At 38.7% G+C, this 23,433-nt stretch overlaps 1 protein-coding gene and 1 non-coding gene across 2 annotated transcripts in view; both read left to right on the forward strand.

The window, feature by feature from the left end:
• Positions 1–23,433, forward strand: part of BCKDHB (branched chain keto acid dehydrogenase E1 subunit beta) — a 267,225-nt gene that overhangs the window by 97,949 nt on the left and 145,843 nt on the right. The window contains exon 8 of the mRNA XM_040239085.1: positions 1,145–1,255. Within this exon, the coding sequence (XP_040095019.1) occupies positions 1,145–1,255 (111 nt within the window). The remainder of the gene's footprint in view (positions 1–1,144; positions 1,256–23,433) is intronic.
• Positions 6,798–6,870, forward strand: TRNAK-CUU. The gene has a single exon. It is a non-coding gene; the product is annotated as a tRNA-Lys (tRNA).

Consider the following 23,433-nt stretch of genomic DNA (forward strand, 5'->3'; position numbering starts at 1 on the left):
ATGATGGTGCCCATGGTGGGTTTTGCAAACCTTTTCTGCTCTCCTTGAGTCCCCCTTAAAAAACTCACCCTCGGTGTGTGTCCTTGCCGCTCCTTTTACTAGATAAGTTAGAGAGTGTTGGGTTGTAACTGCAACTTGCTTTTCCTTCACACCATCACCTCTGCTGCCAGTTATTACCTCTTTTCCTTTTGTTTTCCAAGAAGTGTCTGGTTTTCACAGCTACCTTTCCAAATCTGTTTCAAAATATATTCTGTTTCTCCTCCTCCAGGACTGCTTGCTATTCATCAGCTGGTCCCCCTCTCCTGTGTCTTCAGTTTCTCCTTTCCATGTCCTTCTTATTAAAAACAAAATGTGTCTCTTTCTTTTCTATTAAAAAAAATACTTTTCTCTATGCCACCTGTCCTTTAAATATCAGTGTATCTTCCTCTTTTATCATTAAACTTGAGCAGCTACTTTCTATTCCCTATATTTAATTCCGTCATTATTTTTTAAAAAAACTTATTTGCCTATGAGTTCTGTTTCCTCTAGTTAAAACTATTTGTGCTAATATCGCTAATCTTTCTAATTGCTAAATCCAGTGCTTACCTCATATTACTGTAGTATGAGACACCATCTGACTGCTGTCTTTATGAAGCCTTTCTTTAGTTTCTGGGATATATTGTCTTCTGGTTTTCTTTCTGTTTCTTTAACTATTTTTTTGCTTGTTTTTATTCTCCACCTTCTCCTTTCCTCTTTTCTTCTTTCTTTTCCTCTTCTTCCTATTCTTCAGCTCCTATTCCTCTACTTTCCTCTTTAATGTGGGTCATCTACAGGGTCCTATGATTTTTGCCCTTTACTTCTCCAACATGCCTTTTCTAGAAACTCAACCTATTCCTCTGACTTTATTAACCTTCTCTGTGTTGGTATCTTTGGAATCAATATCTCTGGCACTGACTGCTTTCCTTTTCTCAAAGACTCTCTTTCCAGCTGTTTCCTGGATGTCTATATCTGGTTATTTTGTTGGAGTACTGGGCTTCTACATCTAAAAGAAATTCTCCTTGCCAGTCAAGTCGTCTGACCTTAAACACTGTCTCTTTTAAGAATGTCAGAATTCACCTCGCTTTTCTCTGTAGTCATCCTCTGCCTGTTTTCCTGTTTTTTTCAGGTTCATGTGATCCGAGAGGTGGCTGCCATGGCTCAAGAGAAGCTTGGGGTGTCTTGTGAGGTCATTGATCTGAGGACTATACTACCTTGGGATGTGGATACAGTTTGCAAGGTAAGAATATAGTGTTGGTAGTGTCCTTTCCTCTAAATCCGTTTACCAAAAACCCTTTCCCAAATTTGTTGGGTCCTTGCAAATAATTATTTTAAAATTGTGAGCTTCCTGAGCCTTTTCAACCGATTTTAAAACTTCAAAACTTATACCCTGAATGAAATGTATGAGCTTGCTGCTCAAGGAAACAAATCGCTTCAGGATTTTTCCCTCCCACAGTTCTGTGTTTAAAATATTACAACTCCTGTTCTGCATGCAGCCAGCTTGGGTTGACTTGTGTGCATAATGGACCCGTGCAAATGAGAACATATCAGGGCTGTTGGAATCACCTGGGTTTTTAAACTTCTTATTGGTTATGGTTCAGTAAGCCAGGTTTAATACAGCCAGCTAAACGGTTTGGCTGAATTCTCATTTTGTTACTTCTCTGAAAGAGAAGTGAGGTGGATTTTCTTTTTTTAAAGCAACTTCTTTATATAACTTTAATAATGTGGATCACAGGTTCATGTTCTGTCATGGCATTCTGGCTGCTCTGATTTACAGTTTTCTATCTAGGACTTTGGCTTGTTGAGATTGATCTTGTTCTTACTGTTAATAGGATTCATGTAGTCCCCTCTCAAGAATATAGTTTAGTTCTCACTTATTGGCTGTAACTGATATCTTTCACATTAATGTCTAGATAAGTTGGAGTGCATCTGTTACCAAATTGGTATATAAGGAAGGTTAAGTTCTTTTCTGTGTATGTGATGATCTTATCTACTAAAGTTTAGGTCACATTGCCTGTAATTTTTCTTGATCTACTTTTATAGCAAATGAGTCATAAGACTGAGAGTATTTCACGTTTATTATATTCAAGAGTTTTGGCATTCTTGTAGTTTTTATAGGCTCTTTCTTAGGTTGTTGCATAAAAATAATCTGCAGTTACTATTGCTATAAAAGTATAGCATAGGGTGTTTGTGCACGCTTAGTCGCTAAGTCATGTCCAACTCTTTGCAACTCCACAGACGGTAGCCTCCCAGGCTCCTCTGTCCATGGGATTTTCCAGGCAAGTGTACTGGAGTGGGTTGCCTCTTCCTTCTCCAATAGCATAGGGTGTTTTTAGGTAGCGATTGTTTGATAATTTAGAGGAAGATTTAACGTTTGTTCAGTAAATGTTCCGTAGACACACTGGACACTGTGGAATCACTTGAGATGATTACAAATGGCTTCAATAATATTTTAAGTCCTTATATTTATAGTTTTCATAATAAAGGGCAGTGTTTTAGGTTGAGCTACTTGTAACTGCATGAAAATAACACTTTTAGCAGGCATTTTCAAGTCATGTCAGACATTGTTTCCTTTCAAATAGCCAGTGTTCCAAATTATGGTTAAACAGGGGCCTATAACCTTTGCCCCAGAGGTTGGGCAAAGGTTTGGACTTCTTGTTTGCAGTGTGTCTCCCTCACTTGGGGGTTTTATATTTATAATGTAAATGGTGCTTTTGCATGAGCAAATGATGCTATGTCATGGTGCAGTGGAGAGTACTGATATATGGTTGGAACATATATTTACATGTGTAAACCTTATTTAAATATTTATATACATTATATAGTCAAAAAATTTGAAGCAGCTTATGGTAAACACAAATGAAGTAACACTCCAGTTAGTAACCATGAAAGTAAAGTGAAAAGAAGTAGAGGAAAAAAGAAGTGGAAAACTATATTTATATCAATTTGTGTCTGTGAGCATTAACCCTGTCTCCATCCCTACCCTTTATTAAATCTAGTGCTTGCGTCTTTGTAGGATCCTGGAATGTAGACCCTCTTCCTTAGGACTCTATGTGACTGGAGATGATGAAAGAGGAGACTAAAAGCCTCTACTGAACAAGGAAGAGAGGCAGCAAACCTCTGACTGATGCTTTCATCATGTTATTTTTCCAGCTGATGACCCTCCAGTTAGAGTAGTGAAAGCCAGCTTATCATTTCTTGATGACTTTGAGTATATTTGTGCCTCTCTTCATTGTTGATCATGGTACATCTTCAATTTTCTTTTCATGCACAAAAGAAAATTTTTGATACTTGGCATCTTCTAGGAATCAAAGATGATTTTAAGAAAGAGGGCCCTAATACTAAACACTGATTTTAAAAATGAGATGTTTTTGTTTAATAATAATAATTCAACTGTTAAATAATTACTAAATAATAATTCAACTTTTCTTTATTTTTATGAATTTTATAGTAATCAAGATTTATGTCTATCTCTTTCAGTTTGCTGTTTTATTGGTTGTTTTTGTCTTATGACAAAATTAGATCTTTCAGCTTTATTCATTACATGTTAATCTTAACACCAAAATACATCGCTTGGAATACCTAGTCAAAAAAAGCCTATTAAAGGTAAACATAATTTATTGAACATAAACGTTACCATACTGTGTCTAGTACAAGGACTCTGGAACATTGGTTGACGTGATCTGAATTTCACTATGTTTTTAAAACGTTGTCATACTTCTTGCTTAAGCAAAAAAGCTTAAGCTTTAAAGTGTTGTTTAAAAGTTATAAACTGGAATCGTTGCTCAGAGGCAGAACAACAGAGTTTTTTTTTTTTAATTAATTTTTTATTGAGGTATAGTTGATTTACAATATTATATTAGCTTCAGGTGTAGGACACAATGATTCAGAGTTTTTATAGATTATATGCCATTTGAAGTTATAAAATATTGGCTACATTCCCTGTGTTGTGCAATATATCCTTGTAGCTTATTTATCTTATACATAGTAGTTTGTACCTCTTTACTCCTCTCTTACCCCTTCCCTCTCCCCTCTGGTAACCACTGGTTTGTTTTCTCTATCTGTGAGTCTGTTCTTTTTTTGTTATATTCACTAGTTTGGTGTATTTTTTAGATTCCACGTATAAGTATTTATCTTTCTCTGTCTGAATTATTTCACTGAGTGTGATGTGCTCCAGGTCCATCCAAACAGCCAGGTTTCTGATTGTTGCTCGGAGAAACTGTAAAGTTGGAGACTGGAGTGGGCCTAAGAACCATAGTCAGTTTATCTACTCAAATCTGAACCTGATATTAAACAGTTAAGCTGGAAGCCACTGGAAAGCAGAATAGAAATCCTTGAGTTTTGAAGTATTTAGGAGACAGAGACCTACCCTGAGGCCTGGGGGTTTCGGTAGGGGTAGAGTGGTCGAGGAACAGCAGTGATGAGGGTGCCAAGACCTGAAATGAGTGGTAAGTTGACACTGACCTGCAGCTGCTCTTTACCTGGGGACACCAGTTTGTCTCAATTAGAAGCTGAGAATCCAGGTGTATAGAAGCTTTGTTTCATGGGATTGTAAATAGCTTAGTTGGTAAAGAATCTGCCTGCAATGCTGGAGACCCCAGTTGGATTCCTGGGTCAGGAAGATCTGCTGGAGAAGGGATAGGCTACCCACTCCAGTGCTTTTGGGCTTCCCTTGTGGCTCAACTGGTAAAAAATCTGCTGGCAATGTGGGAGACCTGGGTTCGATCCCTGGGTTGGGAATATCCCCTGGAGAAGGGAAAGGCTACCCATTCCAGGATTCTGGCCTGGAGAATTCCATGGACTGTATTGCAAAGAGTTGGACAAAACTGAGCAACTTTCACTCATTCACTCAAGGACAGAATTGGAAATTTGAAGGGTCTTAAATACATAGTCTCTGTCTCAAGATATTTGCCAAATTCTAGGGCTCTGTATGATGGCAGCTAATCAGAATGATCTGAAATGCCAAGCTGTCACTTGAGGCTGAAGTGACAAAGGCCCATCATACTTTCCATTGAAAGCTGTGGAGTCAGGTCTTTGTTTAGAGGCAGTCAGAAATAGATCACATCTTCCCAAACCTGTATGCACCTCTACCCCTCTCAGCTCCTTATTGAATTAGTGTAATTTACCTTATGCTCTTATCTGCCTAGAGCAGGGAGGCATCTTCCCATCACCTGGAACCTCTTGTTGCTGTTCAGCTGCTCAGTCATGTCTGACTCTTTTTGACCCCATGGACTGCAGCACACCAGGCTTCCTTGTCCTCCACCATCTCCTGGATCTTGCTCAAACTCATGTCCATTGAATCAGTGATGTCATCCAACCAACTCATCCTCTGTTGTCCTCATCTCCTCTTGCCTTCAATCTTTCCCAGCACCAGGGTCTTTTTTAATGAGTCTGCTCTTGGCATCAGGTGGCCTAAGTATTGGAGCTTCAGCTTCAGCATCAGTCCTTCCAATGGATATTGAGGGTTGATTTCCTTTAGGATTGACTAGTTTGGTCTCCTTGCAGTCCAACAGACTCTCAAGAGTCTTCTCCAGCACCACAGTTGGAAAACATCAGTTCTTTGGTGCTCAGCCTTCTTTATGGTCCAGATCTCACATTTGTACATGACTACTGGAAAATCCATAGCTTTGACTAGACAGACCTTTGTTGGCAAAGTGATGTCTCTGGTTTTTAATATGCTGTCTAGGTTTGTCATAGCTTTTCTTTGAAGGAGCAAGCATCTTTTAACCTCTTAACAATCAGCATTCAATAAGAAAATTTTTTGCAAAGTGTATGAAGAGACAGGACCAACGAAGCAAAAACCAAGAGAAAAATAAAGCAATAGAAAGCAGAAATACAGGTGATCCAGATATTGGAGTTAGCAGACGAGGACGTTATGATTATTATGGTTAGGAACATAGAGAAAAAAGAAACAAAAGAGGTAAGAAGGTATAGAATTAGTCTAGAGAATTGAAGTGAGTGTGTATGTGTGTGTGTGTATCAAGCATTGTAGCACCAAAAAAGATTTTTTTGACAGAACTAAATGGATGTGTTTAAAAGCATATTGAACTTAGCAGATGATACAATTAATGAACTAGAAGGCAAGTTAATAGAAAATGTCTAAACTGAAGCACAGGCAGGAAAAAAAAATAGACTAAAGAGCATAAAAGACATTTGTAATGTGATCAAAAGATCTGTTGTAGGATTGATAAAGGAGAAGAGAGAATGAATTGCTCAGATACAATATCTAAGAGTATTTCTCATGAAACTTTTGTAACATCAGCCCACAAATTCAAGATGCTTCATGAACCGCTAAGAGGGATATATTGAAAGAAAATTACACCCATATACATGATGGAATGACATCTCAAATTGCTGGAGATGCCAACCTAGAATTCTCTACCCAGTGAAAACATTCCTTTAAAATTAAAGTGAAATAAATAGACAAATAGAATTTGAGAGAATTTATCAGCAGTGCATTTTCACTAAAAGATATAATGATACATGTTGTAATCTCTAGAGTAACAACTGAAATAATAGTGAAACTGTATATCCAGCAAATTAAAAAGGGAAGTGTAGATTAATAAAAATATTGACTAGACCACAAGAAAGAGAGGAATACATGTGCAAAAAACAGTTGTGTCAATAGAAAACAGTAAGATGACAGATAAAAATCCAGGTATTTTTGTAAAGATTAAATGTAGATGAATTAAATAATTCAAGTAAAAGACTGAGATTTTCAAAGTTTATTAAAAAATGATAGAGATAAATGTGCAGCTTAAATGAGATATACTTTAGGGACTTCCCTGGTGGTCCAGTGGCTAGGACTCTGTGCTCTTGTTGCAGGGGGCCCGGGTTCAATCCTTGGTCAGGGAACTGGATCCCATATGCTGGAACTAAAATCCTGCATGCCACAAATAAGGCCAACAACCTCATGTGACACAGCTAAGACCTGGAACAAATAAATAGTTAAAAAAAAAAGAGAATAACAAATTAAAAAAAAGAGAAACATAAGTATGAGGACACAAAAATTAGAAAAGTATGGAAAAATAAAGCTGCTATAGTTATACTAGTTTTGAATAAAATTTTAAGGCAAGAAGTATTACTAAAAATAAAGAGGAATATTTCATAATGCTGAAGGGATTCATTGACCAGAGGATGTCACATTCTTAAATCTGTCATGTCCTTAATAGCATAGCTTCAAAATACATAAAGCCAAGGAAACAAAATCAAAGGAAATAGACATATCCACAGTCACAGGGGCAGACTTTGACCTCTGTCTTAAAGGCTGATCAGGCAAGGAGACAGCATCAGTAGTATGGAAGGTCTGAACATTTAGTACACTTGTGCTCACTGTGCACCCAACTATGCAAGAAATCATTCTTTTCAATTGAATATAGAACATTTGTCAAAAGTGACCAGATACTAGGACATAAATATAACTTTATGGGTTTCCCTTGTGGCTCAGACGGTAAAGCGTCTGCCTACAATGTGGGAGACCTGGGTTCAATCCCTGGGTCCAGAAGATCCCCTGGAGAAGGCAATGGCAACCCACTCCAGTACTCTTGCTTGGAAAATCCCTTGGACGGAGGAGCCGGGTAGGCTACAGTCCATGGGGTTGCTAAGAGTCAGACAAGACTGAGCGACTTCACTTCACTTCAATATAACCTTAACAAAGTTCAGAGTTTGAACTCATTTAGAATGTGTTCTCTGACAATAGTAATATTCAGTTAGAAATTGAGAGAAAAAAAAAGACATCCAGAAAAGCCCCAACCTCCTGCAAATTAAATAATTTATATTTAAAGAGCCATGGGTTGTAAAAGAAAAATTGCAACAAAAAATTAAAGAAGATACTGAACTGGATGGTTATGAAGATACTACCTATCAAAAGTTTAATGACTCAGCTAAGCTCATGCTCAGAGGGAACTTTATAGTTGTAGATACATTTATTGAGGAAAAAAAAATAATAACAACAAAATTAATCTCAGTTTCCATCTCCAGAAAAAAGATCAAAGCTAGAGAAAGACAGAAGAAATTAAATAATAAAGAGTTGAAATCAATGAAACAGAAAATGTGCAATAGATGTATTTAATGAACTTCAGATCTTTGAAGAGACTAGTATACTTGATAAACTTTTAACAAGACTGTTTGAGTAATACACCTGATAAATCTTTAACAAGACCAATGAAAACATGGATCAAACAAAGTGACAAATGCTAGGTATAATTAAGAATGATGGCAGAGTCCACCGACATTAGAAAGGCAATGAAAGGTATTATGAATAATTTTACAAATAAGTTTTGGGTGAAATGGACAAATACCTGGGAAAATACAAATTTTTCAAAATTAATCAAAGAGGAATTAGAAAGCCAGAATAGTCAGGTATCAAAGAAATTGAATCCATTTTTAATCAAGCAAATACAAGCAAGCCCTAGGCCCATATGGCTTTACTGGGGAATTCTTTAAAACATAGCACTTTTTTTAAAAAAATTGAAGTATAGTTGATTTACAGTGTTGTAAAACACAATTTAAGTAAAGTTTTGCAGACAGTAGAACAAGAGGGAAAACTTACAGATTCCTTTTATATAACCAGCTTGATCTTTGTATCATACCTGTTTAGGGCTATATATAAAACAAAAATATAGACACATTTTTCTTGTGAACACAGATGGGAAAATGAGAAACAGAACACTGGAAAATCAAATCTAGCAATTGAAAAGGCCAACGTGAGGGTTTATTTCAAATGAGCAAGGGGTGTTTGAGACCGCATTCACAGAGGGCTTGATGCAATTCCCCACATGAACAGAAAATGGCAAAAATAATCTTACTGTCTTGCTAATACAGAAAAATTGATTTGTTACAAGTCAAATTCATTCATGGTTCAAATATCTTAGCAACCTACAAATGTGAAAGGGAATTCTATATTAACTTGGTAGAGAGTCACTTTATCTTTGTTTTATAAATAAGATTTAATCTGATAAAAAATAGGTTTATCTTATATCTATAAAAACAGCTATAAAAAGCCTGTGGACAAAATTTCCCAGTGAAATTTTGACAGTTTCCCCCTTGAGATCAAGACTGCAATAGGATCAGTTCAGTTCAGTTCAGTCGCTCAGTCGTGTCCAACTCTTTGTGACCCCTCATATTTAAAGGCAAGAGACATGACAGTTATATGGATTGAAAAGGAAGAAATAAAACTTATCCATAGATAACATGACTTGTTTACAAGAAAGACCAGTAGAATCTACAGGAAGATTATTGGAATTAAATGAATTTACCAAGGTCCCTGGAAGCAAGGTCAATATACGATTGTATTTTTGTATATTGATTGTCAGTACAATCAATTGTATTTTTATATACCAGCCACAGAAATTGACACTTAAAATTTGATAATAATGGAAATGTTTGAAATTAATTTGAAATATAATTAATTCAGAAGTTTATAATATTTTTAAAAACATCAAAAATCAAACACCTAGGGAGAAATGGAGTGATGTGTATATAAAAACTTTATGTAGAAAAGCCACAAAATATTTAGAGAAATTAAAGAAGATCCACCCAAACAGAAGAACATAGTATTTTAATTATTGCTTTGGCTATTCTTGGCCTTACAATCTTGAAGAAGAATAAAGCTAGAGGAATTAATAGTCAAATATGTTATAGGCAAAATGTGTTACAAGGTTGTAGGAATTACAATAGTGTATTGGTGTAAAGGTGGGCATATAGACCAATGGAACAGAATAAAAAGTACAGAAACAGACCTGTTGGTTGTTTGATTCGGGACAAAGGTGATTGCAGTTCAGAGAGATGGACAGATGGACTTTTCAGTAAATGATGCTGTTTTGGATACTGCAGAAAGTAATTATGTTAACTTGTAAAACACAAATGTCAGTTTCAGAAAATTGCAAATCTAATTGTGAGAGAGAATATGATAAAGCTCTTGGGAGAACAGATGAATGTCTTTATGATCTTGTACAAAGATTTCTTAACTAGAACAGAACAAAACAAAAATGCAGAAATGCTAACATTAAAATAAATTGTTGAAACTGGATTTCATTAGTTCAATTTTGTTAAGAATTTATTGGGAATTCTCTGGTGGTCCAGTGGTTAGGACTCTGTGCTTTTACTGATGAGAGTGTGGGTTCAGTCCCTGGGCCGGGATCTAAGATCCCACAAGCTATGTGGTGTGGCCAAAAAAATACAAAAAACTAACAAACAAAAAACTTATTCATCAAAAGGCCTCAAAAGTACATTGACACACTTGGAGAAACTTAATGGAAATTTATGTTCAGAAATATAGAGTACTGTTACCATCAAAAGAAAAAAAAGACATCCGAGTAGAAATATGGATGCAAGTCTTGATAAGTTACTTCATGATAAGTTATGTCACGAAAGAATATATCCAAATGACTGATAAACATAGGGTAAATTGCTCAATTTCTTTAGTCATCAGGACATGCAAATAAAAAACACAATATTGTTGTTTAGTCGCCCAGACATGTCCAACTCTTTGTGGCCCCATGGACTACAGCACTAGGCCTCTCTGACCCTCACGTTTTGCCAGAGTTTGCCCAAGTTCATGTCCATTGCATTAGTGATGCCATCCAGCCATCTTGTCACAAATACGATGTGATACCATTAAACACCCCATTCTGGCTAAAATGAAAAGTACTCCTCAGAACCCAGTGTGGCCAAGGATAGAACAATTTATCTTTCATATATTGCTGTTGGGGATATTAAGTTGTTACAACCATTTAAAAAATAGTTGGGCATTATCCAGCTGATTGCTATGACCCAGAAATCCACTTCTATGTATATACCCAACAGAAATTTATAAAAGATAAGTTCAAGAATGTTCATAGTGCTTCACACTATTAGATGCACACCAGCCAGAAGATGGAAACATTATCATAGGATATTGTTGAGCAGTGAAAATGGATTACCAACAAATTTAATGGAACACTGTGTATGCACCTCACAAACAGTTTGACTTTAAAAAGCTAGATTTGAATGAGTACATTCTGTATGATTCCATTTATATAGTGTGCAAAGACAGATACAACTCATCTGTGGTGTTGGAGTCAGGTAAGTGTCATATGGTGGTTAATCAGGAGGGGGCCTGAGAAGTATGGGATGCTGTAACAGTTTCTTGTTCTGGGTGCTGGTTATATAGGTTCAATTTTGAAAACTGAGCAGAGCACTCATTTATGTGCTTTTTTGTGTGTGTATGTTATCCTCCAAAAGAAGGTAAAAGAAGAAAAAAAATGAAAACACAGAAAAAGCACTGTGTTCCCACTGATTAATTTCTTTGAATTTGGGTTGTAGTAGAGTTTGTGTAGACTCAGGGAAAGCTGTGGTGTGCTCTGGCCAAGGTAAGTTTCTCTTGTCTTTAAATGTTGTTCTAACCCAGCTCATCTGTCACGTTGATGAGAACAGGAACTCTCATCCCAAGAGCGGTAGCTCTGCTCTTTCCAGGAATGAGAACAGTGGCTAAGTGCTGCGCCTTAACACTAAGCTAAGGGCTGGAATGGTCTTCCCTGCTGAGATACAGACCTCATTCAAAGGCATTTAGAAGTGAAATGCAAGCTAACAAAGCAGTGGACAGGCGCAGAGTTAGACCTTGAGATGCTGTCCAGCTGGAAATGAAGATTCTTTTTTAATGAGGAGAAATTCAGAGTAATTGCCCATGAAAAACAAGAATTTGATTTTGGCAGGAGAATGATGGGCTTTGAAAGAAACTCTAGATTTCAAGTATCATATGGGCTTCCCTGGTAGCTCAGCTGGTAAAGAATCCACCTCCAATGCAGGAGACCCCGTTCTGATTCCCGGGTCAGGAAGATCCCCTGGAGAAGGTAGATTACCCACTCCAGTATCCTTGTGGCTCAGCTTGTAAAGAATCTGCCTGCAATGTGGGAGACCTGGGTTTGATCCCTGGGTTGGGAAGTTCCCCTGGAGAAGGGAACAACTACCCAATCCAGTATTCTGGCCTGGAGAATTCCATGGACTCCATGGGGTCGCAAAGAGTCAGACATCACTGAGTGATTGTCACTTTCACTTTCATTGTCATTCAACTTAGAATACAACATTCAACACTGCAAAAAGGAATAAGAAATAACCATTTACAAAGTGTAGGTGATTTCCGGAGAAATATCAATCACCTCAGATATGCAGATGACACCACCCTTATGGCAGAAAGTGAAGAGGAACTAAAAAGTCTCTTGATGAAAGTGAAAGAGGAGAGTGAAAAAGTTGGCTTAAAGCTCAACATTCAGAAAACTAGGATCATGGCATCCAGTCCCATCACTTCATGGGAAATAGATGGGGAAACAGTGGAAACAGTGTCAGACTTTATTTTTTTTGCGCTCCAAAGTCACTGCAGATGGTGATTCTAGCCATGAAATTAAAAGACGCTTACTCCTTGGGAGGAAAGTTATGACCAACCTCGATAGCATATTGAAAAGCAGAGACATTACTTTGCCAACAAAGGTCCATCTAGTCAAGGCTGTGGTTTTTCCAGTAGTCATGTATGAATGTGAGAGTTGGACTGTGAAGAAAGCTGAGCGCTGAAGAATTGATGCTTTTGAACTGTGGTGTTGGAGAAGACTCTTGAGAGTCCCTTGGACTGCAAGGAGACCCAACCAGTCCATTCTGAAGGAGATCAGCCCTGGGATTTCTTTGGAAGGAATGATGCTAAAACTGAAACTCCAGTACTTTGGCCACCTCATGCGAAGAGTTGACTCATTGGAAAAGACTCTGATGCTGGGAGGGATTGGGGGCAGGAAGAGAAGGAGACGACAGAGGATGAGATGGCTGGATGGCATCACGGACTCGATGGACATGAGTCTGAGTGAACTCCGGGAGTTGGTGATGGACAGGGAGGCCTGGCGTGCTGCAATTCATGGGGTCGCAAAGAGTCGGACACGAATGAGCGACTGAACTGAACTGAACTAATAGAGAAAATTGATACCTAATTTTGATATGCTTACACTTTAATTGAAGATTTTTTGTTGTTCACTTGCTAAGTTGTTTCCTACTCTCTGCAACTTCATGGACTGCAACATGCCAGGCTTCCCTGTCCTTCAGTGTCTCTTGGAGTTTGCTCAAATTCATGTCCATTGAGTCAGCGATGCTATCTAACAATCTCATCTTCTGCAATCCTCTTCTCCTTTTGCCTTCAAAATTCCCCATGTTAAAGATTAAATAATGCTAATGATTGAAATAAATAAAGGTCTTCCTTTATATCTTGGGAGTCTCTGATTTCTCTCTTTCTCTCCTGTTCTGCTTTCCCACATTTAATTTCAAAGCAGACCCTCCTGGGTTTGTCTACACACTATGTACAAAATCTGACCACCACTTCTATTGCTATTACCCTTGATTCTAGTCCAGACCACTAACATTTCTCACCTGGGTTTTGGCCACAACCTCCTAACCACTGTCCCTGCTTCTGTCCTATCCTTGCCATAGGCAGGGGTGATCCTTTGAAACGTGATTCATATAATATCCCTTCTAGTCTCAAAAGGCATCAATGTTTCCCATTCAACTCAGTGGAAAAGTCAAATTCCTAATCAAGATCTACAAGGATTCACCTGATCTCACTGCATTCCACACCTCACTGCCCATCCACTCTTCAGGAAATGCTCCTGGTTGATTCTTGTCAACTACAAATTGACACTAGCCATATACCTCTACAAGGATTAAATCATCTGCTGCTGCAGCTGCTGATTTTCACTATCTCTTGAAAGAAGTTCAGGGTGGAGAGCAGAAGGGAAGCACTCTGTGCTTGAGAATAACTGGCAGAACAGGTCTTCAGATAGTTGGATATTTTCAGGAGCCGACTTTATGAGCTCAATTCTTGTATCTCCTTATATCTGTGAAAGCACTAAAATCCTTCATGGTGGTGACTGCTCATTGTGACTAGCAGAAATCTGCAAAATTATGTGCTTGATTGCATGTACTCCCCCTTCACCAGAATCACATATATACTGACCTTTTCCTACTGCCTCTTTGGAGCACTTTCTCAGAGCTATCTGAGGTGCTGTCTCCCAGGCTATTGTCCTCATTTTGCCCCCAATAAAGCTTAACTCACAACTCTCACATTATGCTTTTGTTTTTAAAGTTGACACTCTCAAACAAGGGACTCTGTTAGGTCATCACTCAAGTATCATTTTCTCACGAAAGCCTTCCCTGACCAGCTTATTTATAAATATTGAATCCCATTGTTCCTGCCAAGACTCCCTTTCATCTCTTTGTTTTCTTCTAGAAAGGTGAATATGATCTAACATATTATGTAACTTTTGTATTGTTGATCTTCTCCCATTGGAAGGTAAATTTTGTCAGGTCAGGGGTTTTATCTGTTGCCTTAATGCTGAACTCTCAGTACCTGAAACAATGCCTGGCTGGATGCTTGGTGTTTGAAAAAAAATTATTGAAAAATTATTAGGAATGATAGCAAGAGAAAGTTTGATAATATGCTATGAAAACCATTATAGTATTGAAATGTTTTGAATTTGGTGCTTTTTCTTACCCTTGGTGCTTTATACAAAGTTTGAAAAGTAACTCTATGGTATTGCTCTATGAATAAATCCTCAAATTTATTCTAAGTCAAAACATTTAAGTCTTAAGTTGACCTTTTTTAAAATACATTTTTCATAAGGATGTATAGAATTTACTCATTTGAATCAATTTCAAATAGGACCAATATATCTATTCTGAAGAGCAAAGTGAAATTGACTACAGGAAACATCAGCCATCTGTAATTTCTGAGAAGTGACTTCTTAGGATAGTTTTTTATATAGATGACAACTATACATTCTTTGTGGACTTCTCTGATAGCTCAGATGGTAAAGAATCCGCCTGTGATACAGGAGACCCCAGTTCAATTCCTGGGTCAGGAAGATCCCCTGGAGAAGGGATAGGCTACCCACTCCGGTATTCTTGGGCTTCCCTTGTGGCTCAGCTGATAAAGATTCTGCCTGCAGTGCGGGAGACCTGGGTTTGATCCCTGGTTTGGGAAGATCCTCTGGAGAAGGGAAAGGCTACCCACTCCAGTATTCTGGCCCAGAGAATTCCAAGGATTGTATAGTCCATGCAGTTGCAGAGTCGGACAAGCCTGAGCAACTTTCACTCAACACTCAGTCACTATATAGTATTTGTAGCAACTTTTAAAGAAGAGTCAGACATGACTGAGTGACTGAACTGAACTGAACCTTTTGGATATCAAAATTTGTAAAACATTTTCGCAAAGAAAATATGATGTATATAACTTCATCTCTTAAAAATAACAGTCCAATAGAGAATAGGCTGGAGGTTGCGAAGAGGGAGGGGTTTGGTGCAGAGATGGAGTGGGAGTTTGGGGTTCTTTATATGCAGAGTGGAGAAGAACAAGGTCCTACTGTATCGCACAGGGAACTATATTCAATGTCCAATCAGAAACTGTAATGGAAAATAGTATAAAAAAGTATATATATGTATAACTGAATCACTTTGCTGCACAACAGAAATGAATACAACATTGCAAATCAACTATACTTCAATAAAAATATTAAAACTGAGAAGAAGCCCCCCAAAACCAAGAAGAACCAAGGTCATTGAACTCAGATTGTCATAATCTATTGACAGTTATATTTGTTGAGGTATTTAGCTGTTTGCTTCATTGACATGTTTTTATGCTTAATTTTTATGGTTTTAGGCCTTTTTAAATTTAAATTTTCTTTTATCCTCTTCTTTGCTGTCACGTTTTTCCAGATGACCAAACTTTGTAACCAAAACACGTACATTGGCCAGGGCAGGCCTGTAGTGTTTCCTCATGAACTGAGAACACATGCTTCACTCTTCAAACCTTGTGATATCAATTTGGGCTTTTCAGAACCTTTCTCTTGTTATTTCCTTGTCTGCATTGCAGGTGGGTCACGATCATGGAATTTAGAGCCGGAAGAGGCTGGTCTGGGTCTGTCCCCTTGGGCCTTCCTGCTGGCCCTAGGAGAGGCCTGCGACCTCTGTCTCCATCACAGCTCTTAGGCACTGCTTCTGATCAGGGGTTTTCTCTGTTCAAGGGCACTGTGGGTACAAAATACTGTGTTGAAATCTCACCCCCAACTATAATCTACTCTTTTTTGAGTCTAATCTACATGGGAGGTGTTTTTGTGTTTTAAACAGAGTCAGGACGTGACATAAAAAGAATCTTCTTCTTTGCCTCCTTCACGTTTCTCTCCACCTCTCTCTTCTGCTTTCCCTCTCCTTTCCTTCTTAAACCTAAGTGAGGTAAGAGAAGATAATGATGTGTCCACAGATGCAGATGGTTGTTCTTTGGCTCCATACGGAGGCAACTGTGGGCTTCCCTCGCAGCCCAGACAGTAAAGAGTCTGCCTGAAATGCAGGAGACCCAGGTCCTATCCCTGGATTCGGAAAATCCCCTGGGGAAGGAAGTGGCATCCCACTCCAGTATTCTTGCCTGGGAAATCCCATGAACAGAGGAGCCTGGTGGGCTTACAGTCCATGGGGTCACAAAGAGTCGGACATGACTGAGCGACTAACATTTTCATTCTGAGGCAGTTGTAGTCTCAGTATTTTTGAGTTTAGGCTATCAAAGGAGCAGGTCAGGGCCCTCAGTATTACTAGAGTGCAGGACAGAAACAAAGTAATTCAGCTGGGGCAAGGGAGGGACCACAGTTAGGAGGGAGGGCTCAGTGTTCCTAGATTTACCATCCTATCATCCTACCCAGTGAAGAAGGCAATGGCACCCCACTCCAGTATTCTTGTCTGGAAAATCCCATGGATGGAAGAGCCTGGTAGGCTGTAGTCCATGCGGTCGCTAAGAGCTGGACACGACTGAGTGACTTCACTTTCACTTCTCACTTTCATGCATTGGAGAAGGAAATGGCAATCCACTCCAGTATTCTTGCTTGGAGAATCCCAGGGACGGGGGAGCCTGCTGGGCTGCCATCTGTGGGGTCGCACAGAGTCGGACACGACTGAAGCAACTTAGTAGCAGCAGCAGCAACATCCTACCCAGTCACCCTAGTTTTTTCCATTCTTGCTTCAAAAGACTTCACTGGGACCCTAGATTAAGGTAAAGGCAGGTTCTCAGGCTGCCAGGGAGGGGTGGGTGTGGAAGGGTTTTAGGAACAGAGGGTGCTTCTATACTCAATCCAAGGGATATTGTAGGAGTGAAACTGGGAAGGTATTAAATGGTCATCTGAATATAATTTATACATAAAGAACCAAGTTTGCTTGGTCTTTGTATTCGCACCTGGTGTTAATTAGTGTTAACTGTGAACAGTGCAAAACATCTTTAGAAGACACATAGTACCACTGAAGATAAACATAAAAATGTATGGGTTGTATTTTAGGACTTTTAATTCTTACTTTGCTGTGTTTGTTTTTATCGTGATAGGGTTGGCTTAGACTACCATAGATTTCACTTTTATTAAGAGTTCTAGCCTAGCAAGGTAATACTAAGGTCTGTGCTCTGTACTGAATGGTTCTAAATTGGTTGAAGAATTTGCCCTTAGAGAATCCATCATGGCTCAGTACTACCAGTTATATCCACCTTTTTAGTTGATTTCTGGACTTCTTTGAGTAATTCAGTGATTGAATACTAGCTATTTTGCTTGAGGCTTTATATTTGTGAGGGAGAGGGAGAATATGAGATTGAGTGAGAATTAGACTTGACCCAGGAGTGGGGGTTGGGGGAGAAGAGGAGCTAGTAACTTCTATCACCACTAGAGGCCTCTCTTAAACCAAATTTCATGCTTGATATCACCAGGTTTTCTCAGAGGGGCCTGGCTCCATCATTGTAAATTAAGAATATTTTCAGTTATGGTTCTGGATAAATAGTATGATAGAGCTTTTATTCTCGAACATATATTATAATGTAACCCAAATGTTTTCTATAAAGTATGTATCTTAACATCTATGATCTATTAGTCTGAAAACAAATGAGGGATCTTTCTCTGCTCTTCATTTTCACTGTCTAAATAAGCTTTTTAGTGAAAACATGTAATCAAAGACTATAGCCAGATGAAAATTATATATCTCCCTGACTATGCAAGGATATTAGGCTGAAAATCATTACTGATTTAAAATGTGCTTAATCTTTGAGGGCAGTTTATATTTTGCAGTCGGTAGACTATAAAATTAAGTTATATACTAAAAATTGCATGTATTCTTTTGTGATTATAAGAAGCTTCTAATATTAAAAACCTGTTTAAGGAATGATTTGAAAATCTTTCTAGCGTTCATGTTATCTGGGGTAAAATTAAGTGCTTTCCTTTAGAAGTAATGAAAATAAGTCTAATATTTAGTTTGGAATTATTTTGCGTGTAGGTTGACCTTGGTGAGAAAGCAGGCAGGTGGGGTAGGATCATTCCATGTGGTGAAAATGGTTGTTCTGTTCCAAAGTTGGAACTTTATTCCACCTTCCATGTCATTGTTCCTATTGGATTTTCTTTGTTGTGACCACAGCTAGTTAGTTGTTATACTGAATGGAGCAAGTTCCAGGTTCTTGGATGCTATATCTAGAAGGTAACTAAGTACGTTTATGGCCCTGTGTGGTGGCCTTTGGCCAATTCCTCTGAGTTCCATGAAGGCAGGGAGTTTTTGTAGATCTTGCTTATTGCTGTGTGTATCCCTAAGAATCTTCAAGAGTGTCTAGTATGTAGAAGATCTGCAGTAAATTTTCTTGAATGATCTTATTGAATTGCAAAAATAACATGTAATTTGTAATAATAATTTGCATTTTCAGTGAAAGAAGTTAAAGGAGAAACTGGTAATTCCTGTAGAAAAAAATACATGGCAAGTATCACTCCTGCCCCCTGGCAAATTTTTGATATGACTTAGGATTTAGATATATTTTGAAGAAGAGTAAAATAAAAACTGGGTTCTGATCTAATTTTGTGTTGCAGGCATGCTAATCTGCTTCAGTTGGGTCTGACTCTTTGCAACCCCATGGACTGTAGCCTGCCAGGCTCCTCTGTCCAGAATTCTCCAGGCAAGAATACTTGAGTGGGTTGCTGTGCCCTCCTCTAGGGGATCTTCCCAACCCAGGGAGTAAAGCCACAACCCTTACGTCTCTTGCATTGGCAGGCAGGTTCTTTACCACTAGTGCCCCCTGAAAGTGAAAGTGAAAGTGAAAGTGAAGTCACTCAGTTGTGTCCGACTCTTTGCGATCCCATGGACTGTAGTCTACCAGGCTTCTCTGTCCATGGGATTTCCAGGCAAGAGTACTGGAGTGGGTTGCCATTTCCTTCTCCCTGGCCTTCCCTAATTTTGTGTTATATATTTTATATAACAAAACTTAAAGTATTGTCTGGTAATTGGTGAATAAAAGAAGTTAAAGGGACACGTTTTACACATATCTCCCTTAGTATGCATGACAGTTCTTCTAATTAGACATTAGCATCATTATTTGATAGGTGAGGAAACTCAAGTTCAGAAAAGGGAGAGTAACTTGCTCCTACCAGCTCCTATCCAGCTGATGAGAGGCAGAGCTGGGCAGCTCTGCCCAGATTACTGAACTCAGAGTCTTTCCTTTTTCTTTTTTACACCATGCAGTTTCTCAAGCACAGTTTGAGTGGAATCTTTTAAGTATCTTTCAAGATGTGAAGTAACTGATTTGTGAGGTAACTTGAAAGTATAAAAGATACTGGCTATAGAAATTTCCAGAGATGGGTAGTCCTTTTTGTCCATGTTTATTTCATGTGGGCTTTCTGTCAGAACTCCATATAGTCTGATTTAATCTTTTCAGTTATCCTATATGCTAAGAATTAGGACTCCTGTTTTAGAGATGAGGCAACTGAGTCTTAGAAAAATTAGCAATGTCCCTAAGCCTTTTGGCTAATAAGTGGCAGAATTACAGTAGTTCAGTCTCAGGTCTTCCTGAACCCTGCCATTTTTACAGTACAACAGTGCCTCCTGTTAGAGTAGTTATTTTAAAGTTAACTGACTTCATGCTTTAAAAATTATCATTTGAGTTTTGCTGATGAAATGCTTCTAAATGTGAGCTTGCAACATCCCAGTAATTTTCTTTCACATTTACCCACTAGGATAACACTTTGAAAAGTATGTAACATTCTTAATACAGCATAACCTTATAAATCACACTATCTTATTTTGTTTCATTTGGCATTGTTATTTTCCTTCCATGTAGAACTGGGGAGAGCAGGGTTGACCTACTAATTGTATTTTTCTATTTCTAATCCTTTTTGATGGGTCCCCTTATACCGGCATACCTCATTTTATTATGCTTCACAGTATATTACATTTTTAAAAATTGAAGGTGTGTGGCAACCCTGTGTCCACCAAGTCTGTTGTGCCATTTTTCCAGCAGCATCTGCTCACTTTGGGTCTCCGAGTCACATTTTGATAATTCTTGCAGTATTGCAAGCTTTTTCATTATTATTATATTTGAGATGGTGGTCTGTGACTAGTGATTTTTGATGTTATTATTGTGATCTAGTGGGGACAACAGGGCGGAAGACAATGAGCTTAACTGATAAATTTGGTGTGTATTCTGGCTGTTCGCTGATCAGCTGGTCCTGTCTCTCACCGTCTCCATATTCCCTGAGACACAAAAATATCAAAACCAGTCCAATTAATACCCTTACAAGGCTTCTAAGTGTTCAAGTAAAAGAAAAGGTGCCATGTCTCTTGCTTTAAATCAAAAGCTAGAAACTATGCAGCTTCGTGAGGAGGGCATGTCCAAGGCTGAGACTGACATAAAGCTAGTCCCCTTGTGCCAAACAGTTACCCAAGCTGTGTATGCAGAGTTCTTCTTCTTTTTTTTTTTTTCTTCTCTTGGTTAAGCAGCTTGTAGGATCTTAGTTCCCTGACTGGGAATTGAACCTGGGCCCTTGGCAGTGAAAGTGCAGAGCCCTAACCAACTGGACTAACAGGGAGTTCCTACAGAAGAGAAGTTCTTGAAGGAAATTAAAAGAGCTACTCCAGTAAAAGCACAGATGATAAGAAGGCAAAGCAGCCTTATTGCTAAAATGGAGAAAGTTTTTGTGCTCTGGATAAAAGGGCAAATCAGCTACAACATTCCTTTAAGTCAAACCCTAATCCAGAGCAAGACCCTAACTGTCTTCAATTCTACGAAGCTTCAGAAAGGTGAGGAAGGTGCAGAAGAGAAGTTTCAATCTAGCCGAAGTTGGTGTGTGAGGTTTTTTTAAAAAAAGCTATTTCCCTAACAACAAAGTGGGACCATAAAGCAGCAAGTGCTGGTAGCTGCAGCAAATGACCCAGAAGATCTAGCTGAGGAAATGAATGAAGGTAGCTACACCAAATGACAGATTTTCAGTGTAGACAAAACAGCCTTCTGTTGAAAGAAGATGCCATCTAGGGCTTCCATAGCTGGAGAGGAGAAGCCAGCGCCTGACTTCCGAGCTGCAAAGGACAGATTGCCTGTCTTGTTAGGGGCTGATGCAGCTGATGGCTGAAGTTGAAGCCAGTGCTCATTAATCATTCTGAAAATCCCAGGGCCCTTAAGAATCATGCTAAATCTACTCTGCCTGTGCTCTGTAAATGGAACAATAAAGCCTGGATGACAGCACATCTGTTGACAACATGGCTTACTGAGTATTTTTAGCCCACTGTTCAGAAATACTGCTTAAAAAAAAAAAAAAGGAAAAAAAGAAAAACAGATTTTCTTCAAAGTATTTACTGCTTATTGACAATGCACTCAGTCACCCAAGAGCTCTGTTGGAGATGTACAAGATTAACGATATATTCATGCCTGGTAATATAACATCCATTTGGCAGCCCATGGATCAAGGAGTAATTTTGACTTTCTTTGAGAAATACACTTCATAAAGTTATAGCTGCCATAGATAGTGGTTCCTCTGATATATCTGGTCAAAGTCAATCAAAAACCTTCTGAAAAATTTTCACCCTTCTAGATACCATTAAGAGCATTTGTGATTCATGGGAAGAGGTGCAACTATTAACATTAACAAGAGTTTGGAAGATGTTGATTTTAGTGCTCGTGGATGACTTTGAGAGGTTTAAGCCTCAGTGGAGGAAATAATTGTAGACGGTATGCACATAGCAAGAGAAAGTGAAAGTGAAGTTGCTCAGTCGTGCCTGACTCTTTGCAACCCCATGGATAGTTGCCTGCACCAAGCTCCTCCGTCCATGGGATTTTCAAGGCAAGAAGTACTGGAGTGGGTTGCCATTTCCTTCTCCAATAGCAAGAGAACTGGAATTCAAAAAGGAGCTGAAGGATGTGACTGAATTGCAATTTCATGATAAAACTTGAAGAGATGAGGAGTTGCTTCTTATGGATGAGCGTAGAAAGTGGCTTCTTGAGATAAAATCTACTCCTGGTGAGGATACTGTGAAGATTACTGAAATGACAATAAAAGATTTAGAATACACTATAAACTTATTTGATAAAGCAGCTACAGGGTTTGAGGAGGCTGAAAGGATATCTATGGGAATGCTATCAAACAGCATTGCTTGCTACAGAGAAATCACTTGTGAAAGGAAGAGGCAGTTGATGAGGTAAACTTCATTGTCTTATTTTAAGAAATTACCACAGTGACCCCAGCCTTCAGCAACCACCACTCTGATCAGTCAGCAGCCATCAACATCAAGGCAAGACCATCCACCAGGAAAAAGATTATGACTTGCTGACTTTTGTTGATGGTTAACATTTTTTAAGCAATAAAGTCTTTTTAAATTTAGGTCCGTACATTGTTTTTTAACACATCATGTTACTGAACACTTGGTAGACTAGCATGTAGAGTAAGCCTAACTCTTATGTGCACTGAGAAACAAAAAGCTTTCATGTGAATCACGGTATGGTGACAGTTGCTTTTTTGCAGGGGTCAAGGCAGTGGCACCCCACTCCAGTCCTCTTGCCTGGAAAATCCCACGGACGGAGGAGCCTGGTGGGCTGCAGTCCATGGGGTCGCTAAGAGTAGGACACGACTGAGTGACTTCACTTTCACTTTTCACTTTCATGCACTGGAGAAGGAAATGGCAGCCCACTCCAGTGTTCTTGCCTGGAGAATCCTAGGGACGGGGGAGCCTGGTGGCCTGCGGTCTATGGGGTCGCACAGAGTCGGACACGACTGAAGCGACTTAGCAGCAGCAGGAACCCAACCCACAATATCTCGAAGTATGCCTGTACACTTAAATGATTTGAGTTTTACTCAAGATTTTCATTTTGTTTAAACTCTCTGCTTTTGCTTTTAGGAGCAGCATGAAAAGAAAGAACTTCATCACCTCATTTATGGTGAACAAAGATCATAGGTACATTGTGTTCAGAGTTTAACATTTGAGATGTTATGTAAGAAATCTACATTTATTGAATTTTTGTGTTTCTCTCTGGTGACTCTTTAACATACTTTCCCATTAAATTGGTATTCACACTTAGGAAATTGTAGCATTTATGCTACAATCTGTAACTTTTTTTTGCCTTTTCTAAACACAGTGGTTTTA

Source organism: Oryx dammah, unplaced genomic scaffold, assembly GCF_014754425.2.
Source record: "Oryx dammah isolate SB20612 unplaced genomic scaffold, SCBI_Odam_1.1 HiC_scaffold_4, whole genome shotgun sequence".
NCBI classification, from domain to species: Eukaryota; Metazoa; Chordata; class Mammalia; order Artiodactyla; family Bovidae; genus Oryx; species Oryx dammah.